This window comes from Myotis myotis, unplaced genomic scaffold, assembly GCF_014108235.1.
Source record: "Myotis myotis isolate mMyoMyo1 unplaced genomic scaffold, mMyoMyo1.p scaffold_m19_p_6, whole genome shotgun sequence".
Classification (NCBI taxonomy): domain Eukaryota; kingdom Metazoa; phylum Chordata; class Mammalia; order Chiroptera; family Vespertilionidae; genus Myotis; species Myotis myotis.
The window spans coordinates 28,428,390-28,446,945 of record NW_023416368.1 but is presented as its reverse complement, the minus strand read 5'-3'; the positions used below and the strand labels follow the sequence as shown (position 1 = coordinate 28,446,945).

The following is an 18,556-nucleotide window of genomic DNA, read 5'->3' as shown; positions in this document are numbered from 1 at the left end:
ACTTCTCCTTCCAAGTTGAAGCTTTCCATTAATAAGCATTCTTTGGCATTATTATTCAAACAATTATAAAATCACCTAACTATCCTGTCTTGCGGTCTTTCTTTATTCATTTTGTATGCAAGGATATTAGGGGACTTTATTTAACGTCTCCATGAATTCCAGATAGACTGTGCCTGTCACATTTCCCTTCTCAACTGAAAATCTAAAATGCACATGCAATTCTTTTTGGTCTTTGTGGTTGATTTCATGTTACCAGTTTTTAGTTAAAAAGTAGTCCCTAGTATGAATGCCTTCATTTCTAAGTGGTCATAAACAGCCACTTTAATAATATTAGAGTTTTGAATTTAGATCAAGCTCAATCATACTTTTAAAAATAGGAATTTTGTTTCTTTGGTCACATTTGTAAGATTATTATACATACACTTGACTTACTTGTAAACTTTTATACTTCATATCTCCTCACTGATCTTGAGGTTCAAGTTTTGATAATTTTCTTTAATGAAAAATAAAGAATTTGGATGAGATACTTTTTAAATATCTCTCAACCTTTAACATTCTATGATTTTTGTTAGGCCATAACAATTGAGAATACTGATAGAGAAACAAAATCCCTATGTAATTGAATAGTTTGATTTTATCTCTTAATATTGCACAATCTGTCCCAAACTTCCAAACTATTCTCCCTTTTTATTGTTACTTGTCCAAATATAGCTTGAGTTCTTTTGTTTATTCTAAGCAATGTTATGATGCCTCAGTTAAGAATCAACTAAAAATTGCAGAACTAAATATTTAGAGGATCTCTCTCTAAAAGATAATGTATTTCCTCTGCAGGGAAGGGAATATGAAAAAAAAATCAGCTGTCATGTTATATGAAAAATCTTTTTATATCTCCCCATCCACTGGATGCCATACCTGTAAAGAATATTGTAATCATATTGGAAAGTATTTTCCTTCAGGAAAAGTTCTTTTCCTTCATAATAAGATGGAGTTTTTAAAACTATCTTAGACTAAGCATTGGGATGTTATTTTGTCTCTGTTTTTAAATTATATATCATGTGTTTGGTGTGTGGGAAACAAATAAATACACAACTTAAAAATGAAAATTAGGAGAGAACCAAGATGGCAGCATAGGTAAACACCTGTACTTGCTGCCTCCCACAACCACATCAAAATTACAACTAAAATACATAACAACTATCATCCAGAACCACAGGAAAGCTGGCTGAGTGGAAGTACTACAACTAGAGAGGTAAAGAAGAAAGTGCATTGAGACTGGTAGGAGGTGCAGAGGTGGAGAATGGGCTGGCACCTGGGTGTGCTGCTTTTTTAATCAGGAGGGAGATACAAGCTCCCACTTGCTCTGAGCTCCAGTGCCAGATGAGACTCTGGGGAACACAGACACATATGGGGAGAAACTGGACTGTCTGGCATTGGGGCAGGAAGGCAGAGGCAGCTTTCTTCCAGATGGAGGTGCTCGCAAGGGTCATTGTTCCTGTGCTGGGACTTCCCTGGTGTAGGGCTGACTGGCAGCCATTGCTGTTTGCTCTGCCTTGGAGATTCCCTGAGACCCCACCCTACCCAATTTACAACCCCACCCAAGCTGTGTGCAGCGGCTTCTGCATATGAATGGCCTGTCCTTTCTCAGCCTAAAACCTGTCAAACAAGCTGCAGCTGGGTCAGGGAGCCCCAAAGCTATCAAAAGAAGGCCCAGGGCTGGCACCAGTAGCAGCCTGACTTGCTTCACAGCTGGGCCTCGTCTGGGCACTTCCAAACCTGATGCAAAGAGGAGGAATCTGCAGATCTCTCCGTAGCTCCTGCTGGGTGGCCCCAGGCAGTGGCTGACTTTGCACCTCCTTGGAGATCCAAGAGCCAGTGTATACCCAGTGGTCAGTGCGAGACCATACCAGATTACAACTCTTCACATCTACTAGTATAACTGACACACTCAAGGGGCAGACTCAGTGAGCACCAAAGCCCCACTGAAGCAAGTCCTGCCCCATAAGGGCGTCTCCTGCACAGCAGCTCTTCCATTGTAGACACAGTTGGTCTTCACAGCCAGTTGGCCTGGAGGTCAGTTCCTCCCAGATTCTGTCTTCTTTCTTAGGTCTCTCGCTTCTCCCTCTCTGCTTCCTCCCAACAGCAATTGAGGCTCAACTACAACAAGACTGTGCACACAGCCCACAAAGTGGTGCACCAAGAGTGTCCACCTTAGGTGATTGGGGAAGCTGAGCCACTGGGCCCGATAGCACACCTACTATACAAGGCCACTCTATCAACTCAAGGAGACTTAGCAGCTACCCAATACATAGAAACAAACACAGGGAAGCAGCCAAAATGCAGAGATAAAGAAATATGTCACAAATGAAAGAAATGGAAGAAAGCAAGCTACTGGATATAGAATTCAAAAACCACAGTTATAAGGTTACTTAAGAATCTTCTAGAAACCTCCAAGGAACTTAGTGAGACCTTCAAGGATCTTAGTGAGAATGCCAAAAAAAAAAAAAAAAAAAAAAAAAAAAAAGGAAAAAGACCAGTCAGAAATTAAGCATACACTGACTAAAATAAAGAATAATATACAGAGATTCAACAGTAAACTAGAGGATCCCAAGAATCAAGTCAAAGATTAGAAATATGAGGAAGCAAATAACACCCAACCGGAAGAGCAAAAATAAAAAAGAATCCAAAAATAAGCAGCAAGGGAAAAACAGTTAGTTACCTACAAGGGAGTACCCATATGACTGTCAGCTGATTTCTCAATAGAAACTATGCAGGCCAGAAGGGAGTGGCAAGAAATATTCAAAGTGATGAATAGCAAGAACCTACAACTAAGATTACTCTACCCAGCAAAGCTATCATTTAGAATTGAAGGTCAGAGAAAGAGCTTCACAGACAACAAAAAGCTAAAGGAGTTCATCACAACCAAACCAGTATTATATGAAATGCTGAAGGGTATTCTTTAAGAAGAGGAGGAAGAAGAAAAAGGTAAAGATAAAAAATTATGAACAACAAAGTGACAACAAATACAGATCTGTTAACAAGTGAATCTAAAAATCAAATGAATAAAAAATCTGATGAACAGAATAAACTGGTGAATGTAATAGAATCAGGGGCATGGAAATGGAGCGGACTAACAATTCTCGGGGGGTGGGGAGGAGGGAATGTGGAGGGAGCGGGAAGAGATTGGACAAAGATCTTATATGCATATATGCAGTATCTATGGACACGGGCAGTGGGGTGGCGAGGGCCTGGGGTGGGGTGGGAACCGGGTAGAGGGGAGCTATGGGGGGAAAAAGAGGGACATCTGTAATAATCTGAACAATAAAGATTAAAAAAATGAAAATTAGGTCCTTCCCTATTTAGCAGATATTTTCATAATGGTCAGCCCAAAGCTTCATCAAACGAATGAGCCCTGTGGCCAAAAGGCTCCAGATTGTTTGGTTTTTAACCAAGGTCTCTGAGAAAGGTTGTTTCCCCAGGTAGGGATTTTCCCCTGAAGTTAGGGAGGGAATAAAACCTCTTAACTAAGTGCCAGGCGGGTAATTAATCACTTTAACTATGAACAATCATGCTTAAGCTACATAATCTTTACTCCCTGGAATGGAGATAAGAAACGCCCTAACCTTTGTAATAGAGATTGATAGGATTGAATCAACTGGTATAAATACAGATGTAACAAGACAGCAAGACACAGAACTTAGAAGACAGAACTTAGAAGACAGAACCTACACAGAACCTAGAGACAGAAGAACTTCGCTGGAGAGAACATGGCAAAAGATCCTGGACTGAACCTGACTACAGAAATTGGCAAGAGAACCTGACTAGAACCTGGTGACTGAACCTGGCTGGAGAACCTGGAGAACCTAGCAAGAGAACATGGACACAGAACCTGGCTGGAGATCCTAAGCAGAACCTCAGAAATGATTTTTGATGCTAATAATAGAGAAAGGAAAGTCTATGTGAATTGGGAGAGCTCACGGAGTGCCAGTATTTTTCTCATAGGCTTAGTACAGTTGTATTGTGATTGGTTTTGCTCCTGTGTCCAGTGACCTCATGATAGATGCATTTTACAAATACAATTAAGGGATACAATTGAAGGATGCTATCTCAGAGTTCTTGTCTAGCATAGGCGTAAACAAAACCATGTCTTAGCATGGTACTTCTCTTATCTATCACTATTCTTGTTAGTTATGAGCAAGGAATACCTTCGTTTTATGATTGTAATATAAAGTAGAAAGAGTGATGACATAATACTTTGGGGCAGAGCCTTTCTTAGAATCCAGCAACTTTATTTGTGGGCTTTAGCTCTCCAGGTTAGAAATACTTTGTATTTCAAAATTTAAAGAAAGAAAACTATAGTAAAATCATTGCAGGCTCTTGAGCCCTCTCTCCATTAGACATGGTCTGTCCATCTACAACAAAGGGACAGTGCCTGATTGAAGCAGTTCTTTCTGAACTTCTAAAAACAGACCTGAAGAAAATGAAACAATCATCACTTATTGTCAAGAGTGTATAAGGTTTCCCACCCTGTGAAGAATACACAGAAATATGACATGGCTTCTGCTTGCAAGGGACTTATAATTAGGTAAAGAAATAATATGAAAGAATTTTGATGAATTATAGAAAGACATGTATCAGCATTCAGAGATATGTGGTAGGCTGTGAAAGAGAAAAAAGACCATTACATTTGCAACAGACAATGTTTCTTGGGTTAGGTGGGTTTGAAGATGGAGCTTGAAGTATACATAAGATTCAGAAAGGGGAAGAAAAAAGAAGCTATTTCTATTTGAGAGAATTGCACAAGTAAAGATGTAAATGTAGTTCTGTTTAAAAAACATTAATTAAGAATCTCTGGTCCAGCCACCGTGGCTCAGTGATTGAGTGTCAATGGTTTGATTTCCAGTCAGAGCACATGCCCAGGTTGTGGGCTCAATCCCCAATGTGGGGCATGCAGGAGGCAGCTGATCAATAATTCGCTATCACTGATATTTCTATCTCTATCTCCCTCTCCCTTCCTTTCTGAAATCAATAAAAATGTATTTAAAAAAAAAGAATCTCTGTGCCAAGTCTATACTGGGCGCTGGAGATGATAGCATGTTTGGGAACTTGTCTGTACTCGGTTGCTAAAGTATTTTCACATATCCTAAAAGGTGAATAACTTGTGAGGAAATAAATACCTTGAAGGAATACTTATGACAGAAGTCCCTTTTGCTTGGTGATATAGAAAGGGACTGGTTTTTTGTTCCAAACTATAGGATAAGCTCTCGAAATAATTGGGAAAACATAACATTGGTGCACACCTATCTTCCCCATCATCACTAACTTCCTATCTGGCATAGTTACAGATGCTTATCTATATTTGATACCTAAAGGGCCTTGCCATATATAGACTGTCAACTAAGATATGATCTGATGATGATAATAAATTGTTGCATTTTAATAAGAATAGTAATATTATACTTGTCAGTCACTATGCAAATTATTTCCTATATATCATTTCATATCATCATAATGACCCTATGAGTTTTACTTAACATTGTCTTCCCCAATTAAAATGAGTAACTGAAGCTTAGGTTAAGTAAATGGCCAAGGCCACATGGTTAGTATTGGCAGGAGTATGGCTGACTCCAAAGTCTGTGTTCCTAATCACTGTGCTATTCTGCTTTTTAATAGGGAGTTCTTGAATATCCAAGGGAAGGGAATGCATAATGGTGTAGTCAAAGCATTAGCACCAATATTTGTAGACAGGGCACTTGCCAGCAGTCTAAGCAATCCCATTCCACCAACTAGTAAGATTGGCAGGAGGCTAAGTACAATAGCATGAGGATAGTGTTTGCCTTCTCAGTCTTTGAGGGAATAAATACTAGTTAAAGCTTATGATCCTGACAGATCAGAATGGACAACCTGGCAGGTGCCCTTGCTGGAAGATGACAAAATTGCTAAAAGACAAGCCCTGTTTTCTCTCCAAAGATGTGACACTCGGGGACTTCCATTAAAAACATCCCCAAGCCTCTATCACTTTAATCTCTTCTTTAAGTGCCTGTGATCTTTTCCGGGGCACAGGTCCATGCATGGTCAATACCCAGTGGCCAGGTTTCTGAGCTGTGGGCAGGGGAGGCAGCCACTGTGAGGGCCTGGGAGGAGATGAGGGAAGAAAAGGTCACGCTTCCTGACAACTTATAACTTGATCCCACTTAGAAGCCATTTATTTCCAGAAATAAGTAATGGGTGAAGACAAAGGCCATTTCATGCACTTGAGAGTTTAAGGCTTTCTGAGATCAAATTACCACAGCAAACAGAGGCAAAGTTACAGTAGGGACATTTTGGGAGGAAGCAGAGAGGGAGAAGCCAGAGACCTAAGAAAGAAGACAGAAATAGAATGTGATGGAAGTTGCTTCCCACTCTGTACTCTTGAGGGAGCAAAGAGGACAAATAAGAAGCAGCAGTGATAGGAGGAAGCTGGGAGCTTCTCTGGAATACAATTGGTTAGGTTGGGGAGTGTTGTCAGCAAGGGTCCTTGGCGGGTAGAAGGAAGGGATGTGCTAGTCGGGCCTTTGAAATCTGGGTGTCAGGATCATTGCCCTGGCCTCTTCCGCTCTCCCTTCAAGAAGGAAAGGATGCCAAACATCAGGTCTTATGCCGGCTCTGTTCCAGTTCATAGCTAGCAAATGACCCACAGAGGAAGATGCTGAGAGTGAGAGGATGCCAGCAGACGAAGAAGAGCAAGGACATTTTAGTGAGTGCTTTTTGCATGTGGGGCAATGGATTTTAAACGGTGGAAAAGACGAGAGGGCCTGGATGGAGTGTATGCTCAGAACAGAGATACAGAGGAAATGACACAGCACAGAAAGGCTTCCTGTGATCCTTCTGCCTTCTTGCTCACTGAAGAGAAGTAGTTGTCTTTTTGTTGCCTCTGCAGCCATGTAAGGTGGAGTCTGAGGGGAACTGAAGCTCAGAGTGTATTTATGGAAGATGAACTACAGCCATAGAAATTGCTGGCTACTGTGAGATAAATCCCAGCCTCCACATTTTGCTTAATAACAGCAGACTTTTCACTGCAAAGCATTAATGGAGTCGGAATTCCAGCCGGGCCTGAGAGATCAAGAGTAACTCTCTTGATTTAATGGTTTTGCAAGCTCTTGAAGACATTGTCATCCATTAAAGAAAAAGATTGAAATCACTCTCGAAAGAACAAAGAAAATGCCTTGAGTGACAAATGAAAAATATTTGAAGTAAAATTAGGAAAAGCTTGAGGAAAGAATCTCTTTAAAATTTTACCAGATCCCCCCACTATGATCAAAAGGGGTCAAATAAGAGCCTTAGCCTGCAGCTTCCTGGGGCCAAATTTTTAAAGAGAGAATTAAAACCTGAAATATTGTTTCTTTGCCAAGGCACACACTGAAAGGGGCCACATGGCTAGGATCAGACTTGAGTGTTGAATCCCAGGATCCCAGTTTTAGGTTTGAAAGAAGACGGCACTCCCTCCCGGCACCCCCCCCCCCCCCCCCCCGCCCTAGAAGTTTCACACTTTCTGCAGTACTTATGGTTTTCCAGGGAAAATGTTGGGGTCAGGCAAATAATCAACCCCCATCATCAGTAACCCTTAGAGCACGCCCCCCCCCCCCCCCCCCCCCGCCGCCCCGGTGCGTTTGTTTCCTTTTAATGTGGAGCGTGGAGCCGCCATCCAGGTGCCCTACTCAGCTAAGGCCTTCAGTTTATTTTCCTAAATTGCGCTTGGAAATCTTTTCCTGGGGAGTGGAGACAGCTGCTTTTCCCACAATAATCTCCTTACTAGACCCGTTCAGCAGTCGCGGGGCCGTGGAGATTGGATGAGCAGGACGGTGGGGGCAGGGAGAAAGGGAGTGGCCACGTTCCGCGGTCTGCTGGGATCCGCTGGGTCCAGAGTGAAGGAGTTGGGGCTGGAGTGGCTGGAGCGACTGAGCAGTCTGCGTTGCCGCCGTTCGCTCTCTCGGTGCGGAATCGGACCCGGACCCGGACCGGACCAGCAGCGCACTACTCCCTCCCCTCTGCTTCCTTTCCCTCCCCCTTGGAGGAGCAGCGGCGGTGGCTACTGGCAGCGAAGCCAAGCTGAGCGACTGGGAGGCGAGCAGAGGAGATGGGGTATGGGGAGTCAGCAGGGCGGCGGGGCGAGGAGCCCTCCGGAGGGCCTGCGAGGGGAGCGGCCCCCGGCGTTTGCTAGCGCGTGAGCCGCGGGGAGCGGGCGCCGGGCTGCTCGAGCGGAGGCAGGGCCGGGCGGGCGTGGAGCACGGCTGGGGAAGCTGCTGCCTCCGGCCCTGCCCGGCTGCCTCCGCCGCAGCCAGTGGCTATGGAGCTGGCGGGCAGCAGATCTGGGGCGACAGAGCCTGTACGACTCCGGCCGCCCATGTCCTGGCTGCTGCTGCTGCTGCCGCCGCTGTCTCTCCTGCTGCTGCCGGGCCCAGCGGCCTCCCAGCTGCGCTATTCGGTGCCGGAGGAGCAGGCACCTGGCGCGCTGGTGGGCAACGTGGCTCGCGCGCTGGGGCTGGAGCTGCGGCGCTTGGGGCCAGGCTGCCTGCGCATCAACCATCTGGGTTCGCCCAGCCCGCGCTACCTGGAGCTGGACTTGACGAGCGGAGCGCTCTTCGTCAACGAGCGCATCGACCGGGAGGCGCTGTGTGAGCAGCGGCCTCGCTGCCTGCTCAGCTTGGAGGTGCTGGCGCACAACCCCGTGGCGGTGAGCGCCGTGGAGGTGGAGGTACTGGACATCAATGACAACTCGCCGCGCTTCCCGCGGCCCGACTACCAGCTTCAGGTAAGCGAGTCGGTGGCGCCCGGAGCGCGCTTTCACATAGAGAGCGCGCAGGACCCCGACGTGGGCGCCAACTCGGTGCAGACCTACGAGCTCAGCCCGAGCGAGCACTTCGAGCTGGACCTGAAACCCCTGCAGGAGAACAGCAAGGTGCTGGAGCTGGTGCTGCGTAAGGGCCTAGACCGAGAGCAGGCAGTCTGGCACCACCTGGTTCTCACAGCTGTGGACGGGGGCAGCCCTGCCCGCTCCGGCACGGCACAGATCTCCGTGCGTGTCCTGGACACTAATGACAATTCTCCCTCCTTCGACCAGTCCACTTACCGCGTCCAGCTTCGCGAGGACGCGCCCCCAGGCACATTGGTGGTGAAGCTGAATGCCTCAGACCCCGACGAGGGCTCCAACGGAGAGCTCCGGTATTCCTTGAGCAGCTACACGTCGGACAGGGAGAGGCAGCTCTTCAGCATCGATGCCAGCACAGGGGAAGTGCGGGTGAGTGGGGCGCTGGATTATGAGGAGGCCTCTTCCTATCAGATCTATGTGCAGGCGACTGACCGGGGTCCAGTGCCCATGGTGGGTCACTGCAAGGTGCTGGTGGACATTGTGGACGTGAATGATAATGCACCAGAAGTGGTGCTCACAGACCTGTACAGCCCGGTGCCTGAGGATGCTGCACCCAACACGGTGGTGGCCCTTCTCAGTGTCAATGACCAAGACTCAGGCCCCAACCGGAAAGTGAGCCTGGGCCTGGAGGCCACACTGCCTTTCCGACTGAATGGCTTTGGAAACTCCTACACACTGGTGGTGAGTGGCCCGCTGGACAGGGAGCGGGTGGCTGCCTACAACATCACAGTGACAGCCACTGATGGGGGAGTACCACCGCTCACATCCCAGAGGACACTGCAGGTTGCGATCTCTGACATCAATGACAATCCACCAAGCTTCCCGAAGGACTCCTACTCCGTCTACGTCCAGGAGAACAATTTGCCAGGGGTGTTGCTCTGCACACTACAAGCCACAGACCCAGATGAAAAGGAGAATGCAGAGGTGACCTACTCCCTCCTGGAGAGGGAGATTCAAGGGCTGCCAGTCACCTCCTATGTCTCCATTGACAGTGCCAGTGGCAGCCTTTATGCTGTCAACTCCTTTGACTATGAGAAGTTTCGGGAGTTTTTTGTGACCGTGGAGGCCCAAGACAAGGGGAGCCCACCACTGAGCAGCACTGTGACCGCCAACGTGTATGTGGTGGACATGAATGACCATGCCCCTTACATCCTGTACCCTACCTCAACCAATTCGTCAGCAGCCATTGAGATGGTGCCTCGGACTGCCCCTGCTGGCTACCTGGTCACCAAAGTCATAGCCATGGACTCAGACTCTGGGCAAAATGCTTGGCTCTTTTACCATCTGGCCCAGAATTCTGATTTGGACCTTTTCAAAGTAGAACTACACACAGGAGAAATTAGGACTACCAGGAAGATGGCAGATGAGAGTGGAACCACTTTCAACCTGACCGTGGTGGTCCGAGACAATGGAGAGCCATCACTATCAGCCTCTGTGTCCATTACAGTAGCTGTGGTGGATAGAGTTTCCAAAACCCTCCCTGATACTCAGAGACATGTTAGGAATCCTCGGACATTCTCTGAAATTACACTTTATCTAATAATAGCATTAAGCACAGTGTCTTTTATATTTCTTTTGACAATCGTTGTTTTGAGCATCATCAAGTGCTACCGCTACACTGCATATGGCACCGCGTGCTGTGGAGGCTTTTGTGGAGTGAGGGAGCGGTGCTCTGCAGAACTGTACAAACAGGCCAATAACAATATTGATGCCAGGATTCCGCATGGCCTCAAAGTGCAGCCTCACTTCATTGAGGTGCGAGGGAATGGCTCCCTCACTAAGACCTACTGCTACAAGGCCTGTCTGACAGCAGGCTCAGGGAGTGACACTTTCATGTTTTACAACACAGGGGCGCAGACAGGACCTGGGCCTGGGGGAGCTCAAGCAGCAGCAAGTGACAACAGGCACCTCACAGGCCAAAGTGGACAGAGTGCTGGGAACCTGATTATTCTAAAAAATGAGGCTATTTCTCAACATGAGGTGAGATAGTAGTTTGGGGGTGGGGGGTGTCTTCCATAAAGTCATGCATTTTTCACACACCCCTCCAGCCCCCAGTATCATGTGCGTGGCTTTATTAGGCTATTAACAGTGACAGGGGTTATCTGGTAAACTGAGTATATATAGTACCTGTGCTTTGATTGTAATCTGTTTCCTCTGTAGAAAAGTAGTACTAGACAGTTGTTTTACTTTCCATTTTCTTTACAGAAAGACCATAACATCGCTTGAGAAATAAGGATTAGTCTTAAATATTTGATGTTAAAATACAGCTCTGTAGAGACATAGCATAGGCTTGAGAATAAAATGATGCTATAGGGCATAACATTATGAGATTCAAGGAGAAATAGCCTCTGCTGTCTATAATAATCTATAATAATAAAAGCATAATATGCTAACTAGACCAGACATCCTTCCGGGCATCCTTCCAGATGACCTTCCAGATGAAGCCGGTCTGCGAGGGAAGCCCGGGTCCCGGGTGCCAGAGGGAAGCCAGTGCTGGCAGCCGGGGGAAGGAAGGCCTATGCTTGCATGAATTTCGTGCATTGGGCCTCTAGTGTTATATAAAGGGAAAGTTTTCTTTTGAAATGCTATAGGAATGTTGTGTTTTTAAAAGCTCTGAAACCTCTAGGGGCTGTGGTGATCACCTTTGAAGGCTGTTCCTGTTTATACCTTGGATCATCTATAGTGAAAATTATCCAGTTAATATTTCTAATAATTGCACTGAGCTAATGTGATAGGATATTCTGGAAATTGATGGCAGAGGTGATATAACCAAAGAATGTGGACCTCACCCTGAAGCCAAAGTTTACTTTGGCGGTTCGCTGTGGTAACTCTTCTGTATGGGGCTGTCAGAGGAAATGAATGGTGGTAAGCAGAGAGACAGAGAACCGCTTTTTGTCTGGTTGGACCAGGGAGATAATGAGTGGGTTAGGGATGTGGGGATATGCTGAAGACCAGAATAAGCTGGGGTTGAGAAGAAAGATGAGGGGGAAAGAATTCTCCTACTAGTCACCTTTTTTGGCATATAGTGAATTCATTGTAAGAGGATTTCCCTGCATTTAGCTTAAATACAATCTGTAATCTTTTGATTCCCTGTTGATAATCCCTAAGGTTTTGATGAGATGTGAACTAGCCTCTTCAAGCCCCTCTTGTCTTCTTTTTAAAATTTGTATTTATTGATTTTAGAGAGAGATAGAGATAGGAAGAGAAACATTGATTTGTTGTTTCACCTTTTTAATGCATTCATTGATTGATTCTTGTATGTGCCCTGACTGGGGATCGAACCCACAACCTTGGTGTATTGGGACGACCAACTGAACTACCCAGCCAGGGCAAGCCCCTTGAGTCTTTAAGTTAAATGACAATTCTTCAACAGGTTCCAAAGCACACATTCATTTTCTGGATCTAATATTTAGTTTGCAATAGCTACAAATGCCTTGGAAAATGGATGGCTTACTGTACATGAAAGACAGGTGTTTGTAAATACACTAGTTTTAAGTGGGCATAAGGCCAGCCTGCTCATTGTTGTAAAGAATGTCTGTAAATTATTGGACAGTGCATGCATGTGTGGATGTGTTTATATAGATGTTTGCCTCAATAAGCATGCTTGAAATAATAGAAATCTGCTTTGTGATCCTTTAAACTTGGATTTCAGAAGCCAAAAATTTCCCCATAAATAGTGATGAATTGTTATCTTCTTACACAACTATTTTGTAGCTAGGACTTTTAGAGCTACTACAAAATCAGTTAATAGTGATTGTCCCTCTTATAATTTTGCGGCGCATTTTCATTGCCATTTTGCTATCTTTTTATTAATGTGCATAGATTCACATTCTAAATCCATGCTAAACTTGAGGAAAGTAATGCATCTGCACAGAACTCCCCCCCATCCCCCGCCCTTGCTCACCAAACCAGAGATGGGTTGAGAGAATTTTCTGTGTTCATTGTAGGCAGATTTAGCAGAAGAGCCTGATGTTAGTCAGTGCTGAGCAGCCATGGGAGGCAGATTGAAGATTAAGAAAAACAGGAGGGAAAATCAAGGAACTTCTAGAATTCTTTAGATCATAGCTTTTGGAAGCATGTCAAAGGGATTGACTTTAAATAAGGATGCTGTAAGATATTTGCTTAACAAATTCCTGTGAAACCCTCTTGGTCCTGGGGTAGGCCACAGATGATGAAGAGGGGTGGAGAGCAGGCCAGACAAGCTGTGCCACCAGCTGTGAGCCGGAAGCTCAGGGGAATGACAAGCTTACTCTCTATCTCTTGGCTTAAAGCTTGGGGCAATTGGATACATGAACTATTTGTTTTACACTGACCTATGTGTTAATGTGTACTTTGGTATACAGACCTTTCATCTAGGAAGCAAATTCGATGAGAAAAGTGCTTGCTCTTGTGGGATTTTGGCAGGAGAGTGCATGATTTTAATAAAGGCAAATTTCTGCCAGACACTTTGGGAAATCCAGTGAAGGGCCCTAAGACTTACAGCTCCGGAAATTGTTGCAGTGGCGGGAAGGGAGTGTCACATTGTCATAGCATGGCAAAATGGGAACAAAAACCAGTCAACTCTGAAAGTCATCACTGCTAATCAACCTGCTAAATTCCCATGTTAGGCTTTCTCTTTTCCACACCTAGTTACTGCAGATGGCAGGAGGGTCCTGGGGTGCAATTAAGGCCATGTGCCTACATTAAAATCAGATGGGAGCCGGAGAGGATGAGTAAGGGAAATTGCACTGACTACCCTGCTCTATGAAAGTATTCTACTTTGCAATATATGTATGGTTTCATTACTTGTAAATCACATGAAACATTGATCAATAACGTGAGGAAACAAGCTCAGAGAGGTTGTGACATACGAGTCACTCTGCTAGTAGTATTTTAACTCCTGTCTGTCTGACTACCAGGACTGTGCTGTTTGAAATAGCATGAGTTCACAGAATCCCAATGTTTATACTCCTTCTGACATGGGATTCTCAGGCCTTTAGGTTACTACTAGGTTCGCCTAGTAATGTGAATTAATTGCTTTTGGAAAAAGAGTAATTCCTTGCATAGAAGTAGGTCACAAATGGAAGGATCAATGAGTAAAAATGTTACTACCAAGCTAATATATTTTTACGTGTTTATTTGTTTTACAATTTGCACAACCTATTAAGATCTTTTAACTTGGTCCTTTCTCTGATTTCTCTCTTGTTGCTTATTAAACACCAGCATTTAACAGCAGACTCTAATCTTTCGATGAGTTTTACTCCCCAGTGAACCACTTGGGCAATGAGGTTTTTGAAGTAACTATTTGGGAATAGGGCAGAATTTCTCTTCAGAGATTTCTGAAAACCTGATACTGAATGTGGTTAGCACTGCTTTCAGAGTCTCCAAGTAAAGGAATCAAATCTTCAGGTGAATTCTGTGCAGTTGTGGTCCTGAGACTACTGCTGAGTCCCTTTGAGCACTCTGGGTGGATTTGTTTAACTGGGCCTCAGTGGGACCAGTTGGTACAAAATGTGAACATTGCCAAAAGACTAGCAGAAACGAGTTGTTTTGCATTCACTTTCATTTATTTTCAAAACAATTAGTAGTCACCAAATCTTCAGTTATTTCAGCCACTGTGTAAACAGATTTACCCCAATTCTAGGTGCAGTGGCCTGGAGAGTTAACACTTTTTGTTAAGTGGCACCTAATTTATTTCCCCCAGGACTAACTTTTCTCCTTGGTGACTCTGTCCTGGAACAGAATTTACACGTAGTGCGAAGTGTTATGGTGGCAAATTTGTAAGAAGTGCACAATGGTCAGAATAGCTGAAGAAATTGTATCTGTGAGCTTCCTATTCCAGTGTTTCATCCTTGAGTGGGTGAGGCTGTTTTGTTTTGCCATTTCCATATTGGTTATAGGACTGTCCTTCTGAAAAAAGGTTAATTTTCTTTTGTATGATAATATAATAATTTCTTCAAATTACCTCCTTTCTCCCTTTTCTGCAGATATGCTGAGCCAGATGGAATTATGGCTGAGCTCTTCTCTGTCTCTTTATCTTGTTCATATTCTGACTGATGAAGAAATCTATTTACTGTAGCTTGAATGTCATTGGTTTACCCTTTCCTCTGACCCAGGGGTGAGCCGTCATATGGGCATCTGGTCTACCTCAGAACACTCTGCAGGGACACAGTCTGGCATATTATAAATGGTCTATTGGCATGCTGTCTGCTTGACAGACGAGCAGAGTCAGTTCTGGATACTTGCCTTGGTTGGCCACCGATTTTTGCTTTCAATTGGAGGTCAGGATGATATCAGTTTGTAAATGTTTGAGGAAAAATTGTCATCACCATGCCCCAGACGTTGAACTAAATTTAATGGGGATTTACAGTGTCTTTGTGACTTTTGTAGGACTTCACCTGTCCCCATGCATATTATAGTGTGAATACAAATTTAGCTTATTTATATAAAATTTTGAGCATTGTCATCTTTAATCAGGATTTCAAAAATCAAAGGCCAAGAGAAATTCTTAGTGTTTTAAATTTGTGAGCCTAAATGTTATACAAGTTTTTCTTTCAAGAATTTGGACTTGAGAAATGCAAAGAAATATTTAACATTGCAAAGGTGACGAGAAATGTTAGTTGTTTGGCACATAAGCAGCCTTAGCTTCTTTCTGGCCTTGCAGGGTTGGAACTCTGGGCTCCAGGGAAGTGAAACTGTGAGTGAGAGAGTAACTGCTGTGTTAGCAGGCTGTGCATTCAGAATTAAGCAAACCTAGTATTTTCTGTTGTACTGAAACCTATTTGGTCTCTTTTAAAGTCATATTTATTTCACTTTCCTGCTCTGTGAATTAGGGGTTGTAAATGGCTTCAGAGGCAAATATTTAACCTAGAATTCTCATGTTTATCATCTTTTTAATTTGCTTTACTAGACAACTAATATGTAACATAACAATTATTATTTTAAATGTCAGATTCACTTTTGAATCTAACCAATAGTCTGTGTATTCATTTTCTATTGCTGTGTAAGAAATTGCTACCAATTATTAAAAACAATACTCACCTATTATCTCAGAGCCCTGCACAAAGTGACTGGCTTCTCTGCTCAGGTTTTCACAAGGCTGGAATCAACATGGCAGCTGGGCTGAGCTCTTTTCTGGAGGCTTTGAGGGAAGAATCTGCTTTCGAGCTCATCCAGGTTGTTGGCAGAATTCAGTTGCTTGAGGATGGAGATCCCCATTTTGTACTGTTGGCTGTAGATCACTCTCAGCTCTTAAAGGTTGCTCTCCAGTCCTTGCCTATGGCCCCCAACATTGTCAAAACTTAAGTGGAGAAACTTCTCTCACATAGAATCCCTCTCATGCTTCAAGTCTCACTGATATCTATCTCTGATCTCTAGACCCATATTTAAAAGGCTCATGTGAGTACGCTGGTCCCTCCTAGATGATCCTCCTTTCTTTTTTTTAAAAAAATTAAATCTTTATTGTTCAGATTATTACAGTTGTTCTTCTTTCCCCCCCCCATAGCTCCCCTCCACCCAGTTCCCACCTCACCCTCTGCCCTTACCCCCCGCTCCACTGTCCTCACCCATAGGTGTACGATTTTTTTCCAGTCTCTTCCTGCACCCCTCACATCCCTTTCCCCCTGAGAATTGTCAGTCCACTCCCTTTCTATGCCCCTGATTCTATTAGATTCACCAGGTTATTCTGTTCATCAGATTTTTTATTCACTTGATTTTTTAGATTCACTTGTTGATATGTATTTGTTGTTCGTAATTTTTATCTTTACCTTTTTCTTCTTCTTCCTCTTCTTAAAGGATACCTTTCAGCATTTCATATAATACTGATTTGGTGGTAATGAACTCCTTTAGCTTTTTCTTATCTGTGAAGCTCTTTATCTGACCTTTAATTCTGAATGATAGCTTTGCTGGGTAAAGTAATCTTGGTTGTAGGTTTTTGCTATTCATCACTTTGAATATTTCTTGCCACTCCCTTCTGGCCTGCATAGTTTCTATTGAGAAATCAGCTGACAGTCTTATGGGTGCCCCCTTGTAGGTAACTGGGTTTCTTTCTCTTGCTGCTTTTAAGATTCTCTCTTTGTCTTTTGCCCTTGGCATTTTAATTATGATGTGTCTTGGTGTGGTCCTCTTTGGATTCCTCTTGTTTGGGGTTCTCTGCACTTCCTGGAATTGTAAGTCTATTTCTTTCACCAGGTAGGGGAAGTTTTCTGTCATTATTTCTTCAAATAGGTTTTCAATATCTTGCTCTCTCTCTTCTTCTGGCACTCCCATAATTCGGATGTTGGTACGCTTGAAGTTGTCCCAGAGGCTCCTTACACTATCTTCATATTTTTGGATTCTTTTTGCTTTTTGCTTTTCTGGTTGGGTGTTTTTTGTTTCTTTGTATTTCAAATCTTTGACTTGATTCTTGCAATCCTCTAGTCTGCTGTTGGATCTCTGTATAATATTCTTTATTTTAGTCAGTGTATACTTAATTTCTAGTTGGTCCTTGTTCATATCTTCGAGGGTCTCATTAGATTTATCGAGAGTCTCACTAAATTTATCAGCGGTTTCTAGAAAATTCTTGAAAAACCTTATAACCGTGGTTTTGAACTCTATATCCAGTAGTTTGCTTTCCTCCATTTCTGTCATTTGTGACCTGTTTCTTTGTCTCTGCATTTTGGCTGCTTCCCTGTGTTGACAGAGTGGCTTTCTGTGCTAGGTGTCCTATAGGGCCCAGTGGCCCAGCCTCCCCAATTACCTGAGGTGGACACTCTTGGTACATCCCTTTGTGGGCTTTGTGCACAGTCTTGTTGTAGTTAAGCCTTGATTGTTGTAGGTATCACTGGGAGGAATTGACCTCCAGGCCAATTGGCTGTGAGAATCAGCTGTGTCTACGGTGGGAGAACTTCTGTGCTGGAGACAGCCTTCTGGGGCAAGACTTGCTTCAGTGGGGCTTTGGTGCTCACTGAGTCTGCCCCCTGAGTGTGTCCCTTACGGATCTGAGGAGTTGTAATCTGGATGGTCCCACTCTGACCACTGGGTACACTGGCTCTTGGATCTCTAAGGAGGTGCTAATTTAGCCTCTGCGTGAGGCTACATAGTAGGAGCTATGGAGAGATCTACAGATTCTTCCTCTTTGGGTTTTGGAGGTGCCCAGATGAGGGGAAGCTGTGAAGCAATGCAAGCTACTGTGGGGCCTTGGGCCTTCTTTTGGATGTTCTGGGTCTGTCTGACCCAGCTGCAGTTTGTTAGGTAATGTTAGATTGCAAAGGGCCAGGCCATTCATATGCAAAAGCCTCTGCGCACAGCTTGGGTGGGACAGGATCTCAGGGAACCAACAGGGCAGAGCAAACAGCTATGGCTGATCCTCAGCCCTGCCCTAAGAGGCCTTGGGTCTCAGTGTCCCGCGGTAATTGCTGCAAGCACCTCTGAGAGAAAGCCGCCCTCGTGTTCTGCCCGATGCCAGACAGTCCAATTTCTCCCCGTGTGAGTCTGGGTCCCCAGAGACTTGCCCAGAACTGGAGTACAGAGCAGTCGGGAGCTCAAGACTCCCTACCGATTGAAAAAGACAACTGCGTCCTCAGTTGCCAGCCCTTTCCGGGTGCGCCTCCGTACCTCTGCACTTTACTTCCTCACCGCCTCTGAGTCTCAATGTGCTTTTCTCTTTCCTTCTAGTTATAGAATTTCCACTCA

At 44.4% G+C, this 18,556-nt stretch overlaps 2 protein-coding genes across 4 annotated transcripts in view; both read left to right on the top strand.

Moving 5' to 3' along the window:
• Positions 1-18,556, top strand: part of LOC118658047 (protocadherin alpha-C2) — a 164,099-nt gene that overhangs the window by 112,296 nt on the left and 33,247 nt on the right. The window contains exon 1 of one of the 3 annotated variants that reach the window (XM_036312924.1): positions 7,841-10,885. The exons of the other annotated variants lie outside the window; for them this stretch is intronic. Within the exon in view, the coding sequence (XP_036168817.1) occupies positions 8,324-10,885 (2,562 nt within the window). The 5' untranslated portion in view covers positions 7,841-8,323. Of the gene's footprint in view, positions 1-7,840; positions 10,886-18,556 lie in introns of those variants that run through there. 3 annotated transcript variants of the gene reach the window in all.
• Positions 1-18,556, top strand: part of LOC118658050 (protocadherin alpha-10-like) — a 91,191-nt gene that overhangs the window by 59,890 nt on the left and 12,745 nt on the right.